The 15,475-nt window shown below is 46.1% G+C and overlaps 1 protein-coding gene across 1 annotated transcript in view; it reads left to right on the top strand.

The window, feature by feature from the left end:
• Ptprj (protein tyrosine phosphatase receptor type J) overlaps positions 1-5,238 on the top strand; it is a 161,670-nt gene extending 156,432 nt beyond the window's left edge. The window contains exon 23 of the mRNA XM_076569857.1: positions 1,423-5,238. Within this exon, the coding sequence (XP_076425972.1) occupies positions 1,423-1,581 (159 nt within the window). The 3' untranslated portion in view covers positions 1,582-5,238. The remainder of the gene's footprint in view (positions 1-1,422) is intronic.
• Positions 5,239-15,475: the final 10,237 nt, after the last annotated feature.

Below are 15,475 nucleotides of genomic sequence, written 5' to 3'. Positions count from 1 at the left end.
ATAGGTCTACACAGAATCCATTTTCCCCCTTTTATTTCTCCAACCCCACTCTTGTTTACCTTTGGCTTGTATTGTGGCTTGAACCCCCCCCCCCCCCCCCCCCCCGGGCTCGTGTGTTTGAACATGTGGTCCTCAGCTGGTGGTGCCACTTTGAAGAGTTGTGGGACCTTCAGGGAGCAGATCCCTGCTGGAGGAAGTGGGTCACTAGAGGCGGGCCTTAAGGTTTTATATCGGGGTTCCATTTCCTGTCTGCCCTCTGCCTCCTGACTGTGGATGCAGTGTGAGCAGCGAACTGATGATCCTGCCATCGTCCTCTCCCAGCTACGGTGGGCAGTATCCCTTCTTAGGCTGTGAGCCGGAAGACCCCCTTCTTCCCTTAAATTGCTTCTTGTTAGCTAATTGGTCACAGCAGCAAGAGAAGGAACAGACATAGCTGGTGTCACTACAGGACTCTGTGCACACTGTGAACATGTGCCCACATACATATGTGGGATATTTGGAAAAGACCAGATCATGTTTTATATATAACACGTCCTTAGGAAGTTTTCTCTATGGCACCTGGTTATTTTTTCTGTGTCAGCATATATTCTTCCTCTGTTTAAACAGCTACCTGTAGATTCTGATACACTTGTATTAGTTACTATGCTGAAGTTTACTTGGCCTCATGGTTTGGGGTACAGTCCATCATGGAAGGGACGGTGCACCAATGAGAGTGTCTTGTTAGTTATGGCAAAAGCAGGATGAGATGGCTGGTCACATTCTGTCTGCCGTTAGGAAGGAGGGAGATGGATGTTGGTGCTCAGCTCGCTTTCTCCTTTTCACTAGCTCCAGACCTCAGCCCCTAGGATGGGGACACCCACATCCAAGATGTGTCTTCCCTCTTCAGGTAACCTTCTCTGGAGATGCCCTCATACACACCCAGTGGTGTGTCTCCTGGGTGATTCTGATTTCCTTCAGTTGATGATTAAGATTAATCATCACATTTCCCTAAAGAGTGGTCCCCACTCAGGTCCCCCTGACCTCCTTTAGCCCTTCTCCTCTTTGGAGGATTAAGTTTACTCTTACTCCACACAGATTCCTTAACCACAGAAATCTGGCTGAACTTTTATCGTCTGAACGTGTTTAAGTTTTATTTCCTCCACATCTTTGTCCCACCCTCCCCAGGGCTCTGATGTTTCCTTGGCCAGGAAAGGTGAGGATATACCTCTGTTTAAGCATCACTGATAAAGAAAGCCATGATATGTGGTTCTGAGTTTCACCAGGATGTTCTTAGATCCCAAGATGTGTTAACTTGAACTGTTTGCTGCTGGACGGATGGCGTTTGCGGGTGATGTGGTGGTGGTTATTTGTTTGGAAGTTATCTTGAGTGCTTATCCCTGGGACCTGTGCTTACTGATTCTCTCTCCTTGCCTTTTCTCCCAGGACCAGTATGTTTTCCTCAATCAGTGTGTTTTGGATATTATCAGAGCCCAGAAAGACTCAAAAGTTGATCTCATCTATCAGAATACAACTGCAATGACAATCTATGAAAACCTCGAGCCCGTGAGCATGTTTGGAAAGACTAATGGTTACATCGCCTAGTTCCAAAGCCAACCCTTCTGAAGTGAACCAGACCGTCACACCCACAGTGAAGGAGAATGCCCTGATGTGGACATGTTTTTATATGTCTCATTTCTCAGTTCTTTGTTCTGTTCTGTTAGAACTGCCTTGGAGGGCATGAGGCTGTTCGTGTAAAACATGGCAGATAGGGAGTTGGGGTTGTCAGGGGCTGTGGACAGGTGATGTATAAATCAGCTGCATTCCTGATTATCAATGGGATGGGGTCGCTTTTTTTCCCCTTGAGAATTGTGGAAAACCAGGAAAAGTGAGCTATGATTTATTTTTCTTTTCCAAACTGGTTTGTGTTCTCGTTCTCTCTTTCTTTCTCTCTCTCTCTCTCTCTCTCTCTCTCTCTCTCTCTCTCTCTCTCTCTCTCTCTCTCTCTCCCTCCCTCCCTCCCTCCCTCCCTCCCTCCCTCCCTCCCTCCCTCCCTCCCTCCCTCCCTCCTTTTCTCCCTCCCTTCTCCTTCCCCTCTCTCCCCCTCTCCCTCTCTATTTTTTTTTAGGACTTTTATATGATTCACATGCTAAAGCCAGGATTATGTTGGGTTGAATCTATTTTAAGTATCAGAGGTCTATTTTTACCTACTGTATCTTGGAATCTAGCTGATAGAATACATGACTGTGGGTGTTTACCATGCAGGGAGGGGCACACTGTGCCTTTTCTGCATGGGTTTCTATTTGAACATGTGCCTTTTTTGAATTATGCTTCCACAGGCAAAACTCAGTAGATGTCTCTATTTTTATATTGAATCTCATAATTGGAATATACAGAATATTTAAATAGTAGCTTAGTATCAAAGGTCTGCCTTCTCAGTAACATTCCTGTTCTCATTTGATTAGAGGAGGCTTTCTCTTTGACCCACCCTGGACATACATTTGTGCTCCATTCTTTTTTCTTTTTTTTTTCCCCCTCCCAGTTTTCTCCAAAGACTTCTGTTGGTGACATTTTCATCCCATTGGTTGGGTGAGAATAGAAATTGAAAATATTACCATGAGACTCTCTGTGGGGTGGGGTGGGGGGCGGGCGGCAGAAGCAGAGGAATCGTCGTACCGTGGTGTACACCCCTTCCTGTCCTGTCTTCTACTTGCTCTTATTTCTGTCTTTGGTAAGAAGGATGATTTAAAGGTGCAATATGTGACTTAGCGGATCCCGATGCTCTGGGTTTTTAGTGATGTTTTACTCAGGTTGGCATTTTATGTGTGTCTGTGTATATGTGTGTGTGTGTGTGTGTTTTATAGTGTGGTGATCTGTGAACATTTCAGTGTCAACTCAGATTAACCCCTTCCCCCCCAAAGTCTACTGGCTTTAGACTCTTATCTGCAGTGACACACGTCAGTATCTACTGTATATATAAATACTAAACCCTTACACCAGTCATTCCTATGAATTGAGGTGTACAAAGTTTGATTTGTATCAAAGATGTAATTATTATTTTTAAAACCTCTTTTCACTACACTGCTGCTGTAATTACTTTGATTTTTAAAGAAAATGTAGTTTTGTTTTTGTTTTTGTTTTTTTTTTGCTTCAGGTGTGTATTCACCAAGAACTTCAGAATTTATGTGGATTTATTTTATTGGTACATAATCTGTAAACCTCTCAAGGCATTAACATGACAAGATTTGTGTCTTTTATTTTTTATCTTGTGGCTCAGGTTATATTTGAAGAAGTTTTGAGTTTATTCTCTAGTAGGCAATGAAGTATATAAGGTCTTATGAAGGAATCCCAAGTCCCTTGATCCTGTGGCTGTTTTCCACAGTGACACATCCTGCTGTACGTTTGGGACAGTGGTATCCTGTTGAAGACGAGAGCGGGGTCTTCTCTGCGGGTCCTGGCCACTGTGGGCCCTGGAGTAGTCCTCTGGTGTTCCGCTCTTCACCTCACCAGCACTTTGACGGCTGTCTGGACATGATCACGAGTGTTTGAGGGTTGTAGAGGGTGAACCACGATGTACTTACCCTTGGTGTGGTCAGAGCTGTAGTGCTCTATGTGTTCTGTCCCCCTTTCCTTTCAGGTACTGAGAGGATTGAAAGGAGAGGTCGGGACGTTGTCATGCTTTGGTGGAGAATTTTACTTCTCAAATGGAAACTGCACTTTTTGCTAAATCTTTTGCATTTTGGTGTTCATTTTGTGTCGGGCCCTTCCGGGAAAGGACTGGCCAGGGTAGGTTGGGCCCCTTAACTCAACTTCACTAGGGACTTTGATACTGCAGTTGTGAATCAGGGAAGCCATGCTGCCCCCAGGTGTGGAATGAAGTGAACATGGGCTCATTGCTCCAGAGTCCCATTTAGTCTGCCCGCCCCTAGCATGTGCTGATTCTGGGGTGCTATACAGATGGGCCTGTCCCGCAGTAGTTCTGTGTACCACCTACCCACCTCCTCAGTGTGTTAGGAACCATTGTAGTGGGTAACAAGGTGTCAAGTGCAGTGCAGCGCCTAGGCCCTGCCCCCACTGCCATGGGAAAGGCCGAGGAAAGAGCTTGCCCCTAACAAAGTCCTGTAAAAGATCGGAGTCTCTTAAAAACTGAAAGCAACATAATCATAAACCTGCTGTATGCAAATGCAAAACACAGAAACCTTCTCTGCTTCTGCCTGTGTGGGTCTGGGAAGTCCTTAGGCCCCAGCCCCAGCAAGCCACTCTCTGTGATTTCCAGGCCCAGGAGGAAGAAGGCTAGCGGCAGAGAGGTCAGGAGTTCCAAACGGGCAGGTCACACGAAGGCCACCGCGCCATTCCACATCTGGAGGAGGACTGTGTGGTGGGGTTTGCATAGCACAGTCATGGGAAAGGGACGATGACCATGTGGTTAAGAAGGATTCCTGACAGAGGCTGGGGCTGTTCCGAGGTGAGGGGAAGGCACTTCTCGCTGGATTCCCCCAGCCCTCGATGGAAGTGTGAACCAAAATTTGAAGAGTCTGGTGAGATTGGAATGATGGAGCTCCCTGCTCAGATGTAAGGGTTGCCTGGACAAAAGCAGCCCGCGTGGGACTCGCCATCAACGAAAGGGCTACAGACTGGTGGCCCGCTGCTGTGGAGGACTCGGGCCATGGATGTCTTCTCAGATGAGAGACTTTTCCTCCAGAGCTGAATCGAGCGGCAGTGGGCACCAGAAGGAGGTTCTGTGTCTGTCCTCTGCGGGCACTCGGTGACCTCCAGCCAGACTCTGGCGCAGTGGACCCTCTGGATCTGTGCTCTGTGGAGTTGGAGGCTCTGCGGGGTGGGGGTGGGGAGGAGGTAGGGAAGGGTCAACTATGCAGCTGATTCAGACTTGTTTTGCTGGGATGGAGAAGCCCGGTTTTCTTTTGCAATGCTTGATTGCGCTTGTGGAGCTAAACAGCCAGCCCTGGTGACTGAAGTTGATTCTCCTCAAAACCACGTCGGAATTCTGTGTTTTCAGACCACCGTGTAGCAACTGTGTGTAACAACAATAGCTTTTTCTCCCTGGGGCACAGAATAGAAGTGTTGATGTGGACTCTAAACTGTACTTTTCTTGTAACTATTTTGGAATGATGCACATTTCTAATGTCTGTTAGACTTGTACAGAGTATTGCTGTTGGTTGCTTTTTTTTTTTAAGGACAAAAATGGCCTGAAAAACTTTTTTTAAAGACTTACAAATACCAAATATAAAATATGTCAACACATTTTGTCTTTGATTCTTTTCTTTCCTTTATCCCCACTCCCCTTATTCTACGTCACTTTACTGGTTCGTTATAGTTGACCAGGGTATCCCTAACAAAATCATGTCTCCACTAGAATTTTTCATATTGTTTCTGGGGTCACCACTGGTTCAGATGCCACAGACTCTGCAGTGTACGCCAAAAGAGTCATCTTGTTACAGTTCTGGAAGCTAGAGAGCAAGAGGTGACAGTTCTAGTCTGGCTTTCTTGTCCACATGTGGCCTTTCCCCTAGATTAGCCTTCTCCCCGTCCACATGTGGTCTTTCGAGGATTCTAGAGATACTGGTTAGGACCTTATCTACACCATCTTGTCTTACCTTAATTACCTCCTTAGATCCCTTCTTCAAATAGAGTTACATTCTAGGTACTAGAGGTTTAGACTTCAAGATATGGGATTTAGAAGATGTGGTTGCATGGGTATACAGGGTTAATGGTGTGGTTCTCAGTTTGGTAGAAGTATGCTCACCTTAGGAAGTACCCAGAATCTTTAGATAGTCTTTTGTTGAATGTCTAGGGAATCTCATAATTATTGGGATATAGTGACAATTTGATAGAGCAGCTGGTTCTCAACCTTCCTAATGCTGTGACACTTTAGTACATTTCTTCATGTTATGGTGACCCCCAACCATAAAATTATTTTTGTTGCTACCTTTTAACTATAATTTTGCTACTGTTCTGAATTATAATTAAATATAAGTGTTTTCCGATGATTTTAGGCAACCACTGTGAAAGGATCATTTGACCCCGAGGGGGTCACAGCCCATAGGTTGAGAACCACTGTGATTTCACCTTTTGTGTCCCTTGATAAAAAATATTTTTTGATGTTGAGACAGGGCTTCATGTAGCCCAGGCTGGCTTTAAACTCCCTATGACGCAGGGCAATTATGTTGAATGCCTTTAATCCCAGCACTTGGGAGGAAGAAGATCTTTGAGTTCGAGGCCTGCCTGGTCTACAGAGTGAGTTCCAGGACAGCCAGAGCTGTTACACAGAGAAAGATGTCCTGTTCCGAAAAACAAAACAAAACAAAAAAAAACCCGAACAAACAAACCTCCCTTTGACCTTGAATTTCTAATCCTGTTGCCTTTACTTTCTGAGTAAAGTAAATAAGATTGTATCATCATTCTCAGCACATTTTTGAGTCATTTAATGTGAAATAAAATTTCCATGTAATTTCTTTGAGTATGTTTAAGTTGACTGACTCAAGGCCCCCCCACCCCCTTTTTTTGTAACTTTTCTGATTAGGCAAAAAACACAGGCTTAGTCTCTGGCTGAGGCTGCCGAGTGTTTTGCTTTTGATGTACCAGATGTATGGTGATGTAAGAGTCCTACCTGTCCAAACACTGGGAGTCAGGGCCTTTCCTCCACCTACATTCACCTGGCACCTAAACCGAGTCAAGCCCACAGGACTTTCTCCGTGTGGTGAGTCAGTATAAGGTGGCAGGGAGCTGACGGTTGTCAGGAGAGTGAAGGGCACAGAAGTGTTGGCTCATGGAAGACGTGGGTCCACGTAGAAGGGCGTGGATTGACATCCTGCTAAAGCCAAACAAGTTTAGACTTGCTTCTAGCTTGTTTAGACAAGCTCCTAATTGGGAATCCTGCCCCAGGTACTTGGATCCCTGATGTCATCAGGCCATCGAATCTCATGTCTCGGACCCTGGGACTTACTTGAGGGTCATTTTGGTGTTTATCAGTGCCATGACAAAATACCTGATCAGAAGCAACGTCAGAGAGGAGCAGTTTGTTGAGCTAACAGTCGTCATGGCAGTGGGAGAGGCTGCCGCTTACATTGCATCTGCGGTCTTCTGAAGTAAAGCATGAGCAGGAAGGAGGACCAGGTTTAGGGACCCACTTCTTCCCAGAAGTCACAGCCTTACCAAACAAGAGCTGTCAGCTGGGGACCCAGTGTTCAAAGACACAAGCTATGGGAGACATGTCACATTCAAGCCACAATATTTCAGTAAGAACAAAAAGATGACAGACCTTTGGCACCTTTGAGGTCATAATTTGATGTGGTAACACGAGGCACTTTATGTATTGCCTAGAATTCGATGGCACTTCATGTATTGCCTAGAATTCGATGGCGGCCATTCGACCTTGGGGTTATGTCTGTTATGCTGGCAGTGAGTTGTACACATGTGGACAAACCAGACGTCTCTTGTGTGGAATTTGAGGACCTATGAGAGAGACGGGAAATTAAAGGGAGTCAAGCGTGAGCATACCGGTATTCGGTGGCTAGAGTAAGTCAGCCTTGTGCCGAGGGCAGAAAGGATAGACGGGAGGAAAGAAGGAATGGTGTGTGCTGAGATTCTGAGGCAGGAGACCGTTTGGCAATTTGAAGAGTATTTGGGAGACTAAGCTTTCTGGAAATGATCTGGCGAGGAAGCAAGGCTTCGTCAGCCATGGCAAGGAGATGGAGAGTTGGCCTATGAGTGGCAGAAGCCGTCAGAGTTTCACACTGGACAGTGTCGTGTTTGTGTTGGTCATTATATAGTCAGTGAGCTACAGTGGAGACCGTTCTGGTCTCGCTGAGCTGTGGTCTGGGAAATAAATGATGGTGATTTGGTAAGTGCTATGATGTGTACATATGCCATCCTGCCCCCAGCCCCCTTCACACATTGGAAGTATTAGGACTGGGGACTTGGAGGAGGTGATTTTGTCAGGAGGGTGGAGTTACGTAGCAAGTTTGGACTGCTTGAGACCCTTCCCCCTTTAATTGAAAACAGATTCTTCTCTCATATAATACAACCCAACCACAGTTTCCCCTCCCCCCACTCTTCCTAGCAACCTCCACCACTTCCCTTCTGTCCCAGATCCACTCCCCTTCTGTTTCCTCTTCAGAAAAGAGCAGGCCTCCAAGAGACAACAGCCAAACCAAACCAAACAAGAAACAGTAAGACAAGACAAGAGCCCTCATACCCAGCCTAGACAAGGCAACCCAATAGGAGGAAAAGAGTCTAGAGAGCCTGCACAAGAGTCAGAGATACACCTGCTCCCGCTGTTAGGAGTCTTACAAGAACACCAAGCTAACAGCCATAACATACACAGAGGATTCCGTGCAGACCCCTCAGGCCCTGCACTTGCCTCTTCAGCCTCTGTGAGCCCATGTGAGCTCTGTTAACTTGACTCAGTGGGCCATGTTCTCCCAGTGTCCTCCATGTCCTCTGAATCCTACACTCTTTCCTCCCCTTCTTCTGTGAAGTTTACCGGTCTCCGAGGGGGAGGGTCCTGATGGAGACTCCAGTTTAGATCATCTCTCCAGATTGTGTCTGGCTGTGGGATTTTATACCCACTCCCATCTGCTGCCAGAGGGAGGCCTCTCTGATGACTACTGGACAAACTACCTGTCTATGAATATAGCAGAGTATCACTAAGGATCATTTCATTTCATTGATTTTTTTTTCCAGTTGTACTTGGTTCTACCCAGTCTCCAGTTTCTGGACATCCAGGCAGTGTTAGGCATGGGCTCCCTCTTGTGGGTTGGGCCTCAAGTTCAACCAAACATTGGTTGCCCACTCCCTCAAGTTCTGTGCTTTCATTGCCCCAGCACATCTTGTAGGCAGGACAGATGGTAGGTGGGGGGTTTTGTGGCTGGGTTGGTGTCCAGGTTCCTCTTTCTGTAGCCTGCAGAGTAGCTTCTTGTGCCAAAGAGACTAGAAAGTTGGGGTAATGGCTCTGAGCCTACACCAGTTCAACCTCTCTACCTTCAGAGAGCTGTGTGGAAGTTGTCCTCGGCAATGGGGCCCCACTCTCAGTTTTCAGAGAGCGACCTTCTGTTCTAGTATCAGCCCGAGTTGTTTAGGGATCTCCATGGAACCTCCTCTGCCAACAACTCAACTGAATGCTGGGAAATGCAAATCAAAACTACTTTGAGATTCTGTCTTATCCCTATCAGAATGGCTATGACCAATGACCCAAGTGACAGCTTGTGCTGGAGAGGGTGTGGAGCAAGGGGAACACTCCTTTATTGCTGGTGGGAGTGCTAACTTGTACAGCCACTATGGAAATAAATACAGTGGTTCCTTTGAAAACCGGGAGTCAATCTACCTCAAGACCCAGCTATTCCATTCTTGGGCATATACTCAAAGGATGCTCAATAATTTCAGAAGGACAATTGCTCAGCTATGTTCATAGCAGTGCTATTTGTAATAGCCAGAAACTGGAAATAACCTAGATGCCTCTCAACAGAGGAATAGATAAAGAAAATGTGGTGCATTTACACAAACAGATGCAACTAGAAAAAAAAATCCTTAGGCAACATAGACACAAAAATAAAAATATGGTATGTATTCACTGATAAGTGGCTATTAGTTGTTTAGTAAATGATAGTCAAGATACAATCCATAGACCCAGAGAGGTTAGGTAAAGAGGAGGGCTATAGGGGTGGGGTGGGGTGGGGAATCATGAATCTCCCTGGGAGGGGGAAATAGAATAGATTCTATGGGTGGACTAGGGGTGGGGGGATGGTAGTGGGAGGGATCAGGTTGAGGAGGAAGGGATGGAGGGAGAGAGTTCGGTGAGAGACAGCTGGAATTGGGGTGCATTTTGGGGGATGGTGTGAAAACCTAGTGCAATAGAAACTTCCTGGAATCTATGAGGGTATAGTAATGGAGGATGCATTCTGAGCTGGCCATCTCTTGTAGGCAAGCAAGGCTTCAAGTGGTGGGGACTTGATGCTAGGCTTTTATGATCCCTGACAACTGGAGAGATTTCCTGATAGGACAGGTAAATTGTCCAGCTGAAGGACACAGTTTTAGATGTTGCCACTAGATGGAGCCAGAGCACTGGGCTGAAGAAGCAATTGTACAGTGTAAGGCAGGAAAACAGGATGGGAAAAGGAATCAGACCGTGTTTACACCCAAGAATCCCCCAAGTCAACAGGCCAAGGAAATGCTTTTGCCAGCAGCTGGTAGCTTTTCCAACCACGCTTATTACACAATACGTTCATGGGGGAAAAATCAAGAAATTCAAAAGGGAAAATAACAGAACCACAGGAAATCCTATAAGAGTGTCTCCAGCGACTTTGCTACTTAGTATTTATTCATACCCCAAGAATCCCCTCCCACACCTTCACAAGATTGGTTGTGACTTACAGAATGGTGGTGGTGCCTCCAGTCTGGGATCAGGTCCTAAGACTGAAGTCCCCCCAACGCCCCCTCCCCATGTCCTGAGCAACCATAGGAGAGGCCCATGGGGTGGGAATCTAAGTCTCCTGCCCCAGCTGCATAATGACTGACTGGCCTCTTAGGGGTCGATTTCCAACTCCTTGTTGTGTTTGGATGCCAGAGGCAGGGGACTTCAGCTTGAATATGGTCTCACCTAAGACCTCCACAGAGAACCAGAGTCAAGCCATAGCCGGGTTCTCCTGATATGTTGAGAGGTTGTTGCTGTTTCAAACAGCTGTGTGGAACCATTTGCTACACAATGGGCTGCTTCTCCAGTTGCCATGGTAAAATACCCAGACAAAAGCAACCCAAGGGAGAAAGTTTTCTTTCTTTTTTGTTCATAGTTCCAGGGTACCGTGTTGGGGAAATCAGAGGAAGGAACTTGAGGGAGCTGGACTTATTATACCTATAGTCAAAAGCAGAAGCCATGAATTAATGCCTGTATATTAGTACTCACCTTGCATTCCTTCATCATACACACAAGGTTCCTTGCCTAGGGAATGGTGCCACTCTATTGGGTGGGTCTTCTCACCCTAGTTAACATATTCTCTCAGGGACGTGCCCAGAGTCCATCTCCCAGGCAATTCTGGGTTTTGTTAAGCTGACACAACTAAGCATTGCACACGGCAAGAGATAAACCATGTCAGCTAATAAACACCATTAGCAACAACATCAGCTAATAAACGCCATCAGCCAGAGGATACCACTGTTAGTAATTTGATTTAAATAATTTCAAAAGCTTTCAATGCTTGTATTCTCTCTCTCTCTCTCTCTCTCTCTCTCTCTCTCTCTCTCTCTCTTCCACTTTCTCTCCATATTATATACGCAGTTTTCCTTGGAAACACTGTAGTAATATTCACACCTCTTTTGATGATTACCATACATTTTTGAATAAAATTTTCATTGAAGCAAGATAAAGACAGAAAAATGTACCAATTGCAGATTGGTAGTTTAAAAAGATTTAAAAAAATGTGTCTACTCCTGTAACCAGAATCAAAATCCAAAAGCAGACAGGATATGTGTCCTGTGGTATGCAGGCGACTACACACACACACACACACACACACACACACACACACACACACTCAAATAAAATGCAATTGAAAACAAAACCAAAACGTATCATGCAAATATAAATTGTTTGTTTTAGGAACCTACATAATATTGTAAACACAGCAGTTTGAAGCGTTTTTGAGGAAATAAAATCTTCATGTTCATTATTGTCATTCTGGGCCTTTAGGACGGTACGAACAGCAGTATTGAGATTTGACAAATTATGAGTTAGTTCTAGCAACAACATGGACACATTTGATTGGTTGTCTTTTGTCCTGAAAACTCAAAGCATTTCACGGAGGTGGCAGTATGTGGCTCAGGTTAACTGTCCTGGGCAGAACGAGTAAGTATGTCTGAGATGACTAATGGGGCCGATCTCTTAGTACTTCTGTTGTTTTTTGATGGCACAGCTATGACACAGCATATAACGTGGCCTGCAGTTTCCTGACTGGGAAGAGCGAGAGCCACAAACATGAGTTCCTCACCCTAGCTGCTGATGCTTACTAGTGACCAGACCGAGGAGCTGAGGTGATGTCCAGAAGATCCTTTGATCTGAAATGATTGGAATTATTACCGTTAACTTCTTAGTCAGCCTCACTATGTGTAGATAGAGGCATAAAGCCAAAATCTGTCACATTCTCAAGTTTGCCAGATCAGCTGCCAAATAATGAGATTTGGACCTACAACAAAGCTGTCGCCTGTCGTTCAAGAATCCAGTGTGTAGCTATAACATGGTTAGTGCATTTTCTCACAACTTTCCCTTTTATCCTTAGGAAATTTTGTAAGGAAGGTAGGGTGTCATTGGCTTCCCTTTTCATAGATGAGCAAACCATTCAAATGGATGGAAGTTTTTTTTTATTTTGTAACAAATTATTGAGCTAGTGACATTTAGTTAGACGAGAAAGCTAGTCTGAGGAGAAGCCAGAGAGAAACTGGAATTCTTGGATGTCAGCGTTTCATAATATAACATTCCTACTCTGGAACGGCTTTGGTGCTTCTAAGCAGAAAGCCCTAGAAGGTTGACTCATCAAAGAAACTGGAGAGTATACTTCCGAATCAACTAAGAGTAGCACTCACCACACAAAAACATGGCCAGTGGTTATGCTGAGAATGGGAAATGCATGTGCCACCTTTTAAAAGTTCCACGTGGGTAATTGACAATGCCATTTTATGAAAGGATTTGACTTTCTGTGAGTGTGTTCTGCTCCAAATGTCACACTTTGGAACTTTTATGGTTTTATCTGGACCTACTACTAATACTTTCTTGGAAGAGGTGTACAGAAGTTTGTGATGTATAAATCCACCACATGACTGGAGTCTTCCTAAACTAAAAAGGGAACGTGCTGACATCTCAGAAGTTTACAATTCCCATCTCAAAAAACTATTTTTTTATACAGTATATTTTGATCATGTTCTTTCCCCTCCCCTAACTTCTCCCAGGTCACCCCACCTCCCTACCCACCCAACTTGTTCTTTCTATTTCAAAAAAATATCAAAGAACATCCCTCCCCCCAAAACCCTAAATACAACCCACAAAAACACAAAAGTAAAAATCAAAACAAATAAGCAAAGGCCATTAAGACAAACACATGCCCAACCAAAACCAAACCAAACCAAAATATATTACCCCTCCGCTCAAAAACCATTGAGTTTGTTTGCTGTTGGCCAAATGCTCCTGGGCTTGGGGTCCTTCTGGAGTGTGGTTTGTATGCCTAGTGACACTCCAGTGGAGGGAAACCTTTCTTAGCAATATCCACTGCAGACAGCTTCTTGGTTAGGGGTGGGACCTGGTATCTATCCACTGCCCCCTCTCAGTGCTGGGACCGTGTCTGGCTTGAACCTGTGCAGGCCCCGTGTGTGTGTTTCCACAGTGTCTGTGAGTTCCTGTGTGCATCAGTCCTTTGTGTCCGGAACACACTGTTTCCTTCGTGTCCTCCACCCCCTCTGACTGTTACCATCTTTCCACGTCCTCTCTTGCATACCTCCCTGACCCCAAGGGGCTGGCTTTGATGAAAATACCCCATTTAGGACAGAGCGCTCCAAAGTCTCTCCCTCTCCGCATGTTGTCCAGTTACACCTTACGTCATCTTTACTGATATCTAATGTTAAATGCAAAAGGAATTTGATAAAGTATTTAAAGCAAGTAGAGTCAGTGTTTTGAACATCAAGATGGCATAAATCAAAGCAACAATTTGAATTCTTCAAACAAAACATTTTAAGTCACAGAACAGATGATACAACCCAGGAACAGACAATAATTTGAGCAGCTCTGTGGGGAATGAGAAGGGGGAAGTTAACCAGCCCACTAGAATAGGGTTTTCAGCTCCCCTCACACACAGTGTCCTAGAACAGCAGAAAGCCTCTTCCTGAGCCCTGTCCGATGCCTGCCTCACTGAGTCTGCTCCGAGGATCAAGGGCTTCTCTCAAGCTCTGTGTGTGAGCCTGGGGTTTTCCCATTGCAGTCTCTACAGCGGCCTCCAACTGCTGCCCTGGCCCCAAACTCCACAGGTGGCTGGGCCCTCAGCGTCACCTCACCGGAGTTATCACCAGCTGGCTCTGTCCTTCAGGTGGCCCTGTGCCCTCGCTTCCCGTCATGTGGGCTGCTTCCACACGTCCCCCTGTGACTGCTTTTCAGGCTGCTGGCTCCCTCTCCCTGTGAACCTCCTCCTTGGGCTGCTGCCCCAGCAGGTCGGCCGGCCATCAGGCAGGTCGGCCATCATCTCATCATGGACACCTCCTTGGGCTTTAACTGCCGCTGCCACGGCCGGCCACACACTCTCAGGCCCCAGCTACATGCCGGCAGTTGCAGCCACGCTCAGCCAGGCTGTGCACCATCGCGTTCTGTGCCCAGCTGTGCGGTGCAGCGACAGCTAGTCAGTCACATACTTGCTGTTGCTGTCAGCAGATCTGATAAGGCACCTGGGAATTCTTTTTTTTTTTTTAAATTAAAAAAATTTTTATTCATTTTACATACCCACCACCGATCCCCCTCTCATTCCTCCTTCCACTCCCCACATCCTCCTCCCCCCTTCTCCCATCCCCTCTTCCAAAAGGGTAAGTTCTCCCATGGCGGGGGGGGGGGGGGGGGGGGGGGGGAGGACAGCAAAATCTGGTACATTCAGTTGAGGCAAGACCAAGCCCCTTTCCCCTGCATCAAGGGTGAACAAGGCATTCCACCATAGGTAATGGGCTCCAGAAAGCCAGCTCATGCACCAGGGATAGACCCTGATCCCATTGCCAGGGGCTTCCTCAAACAGACCAAGCTACACAACTGTCTCCCTTATGCAGAGGGCCTAGTTTGGTCCCATGCAGGTTCCACAACTGTCGATCTAAAGTTTGTGAGTTCCTATGACCTTGGTTCAGTTGTCTCTGTAGATTACCCCATCATGACCTTGACCCCCCCTTGCTCATGTAATCCCTCTTCCCTCTTTCCAACTGGACTCCTAGAGTTAGGCCTGGTACTTGGTTGTGGATCTCTGCATCTCCTTCCATCAGTTACTGGATGAAGGCTTTATGATGACAGTTAGGGTATTCACCAATCTGATTTTCGGGGTAGGCCAGTTCAGGTACCCTCTCCACTATTGATAGGAGTCTAATTTGGGGTCATCCATGGGGATTCCTGGGAATTTCCCTAGCACCAGGTTTCTCCCTTACCCCATAATGTCTCCCGCTACCAAGATTGTTCTTTCATTGCTCTCTCACTTCATCCCTCTCCCAGCTTGACCATCCCGTTCCCTCATGTTCTCATCCTCCATCTCCTCCCCTCTATTTCCCCCACCATCCCTGGTTTACCCATGGAGATCTCATTTATTTCCCCTTCCCAAGGTGATCCATGAGCCCCACTTAGGGTCCTCCTTGTTTCCCAGCTTCTTTGGAGCTGAGGGTTGTATTGTAGTCTGATTATCCTTTGCTTTACATCTAGTATCTACTTTTGAGTGAGCACATGCCATGTTGAAACACCTGGGAATTCTCAAGGGGGGAAATT

This window comes from Peromyscus maniculatus, chromosome 4 (genome assembly GCF_049852395.1).
Source record: "Peromyscus maniculatus bairdii isolate BWxNUB_F1_BW_parent chromosome 4, HU_Pman_BW_mat_3.1, whole genome shotgun sequence".
In the NCBI taxonomy this organism is placed as follows: domain Eukaryota; kingdom Metazoa; phylum Chordata; class Mammalia; order Rodentia; family Cricetidae; genus Peromyscus; species Peromyscus maniculatus.
The sequence above is the reverse complement of the archived record's forward strand: the minus strand, read 5'-3'. Positions and strand labels throughout refer to the sequence as shown.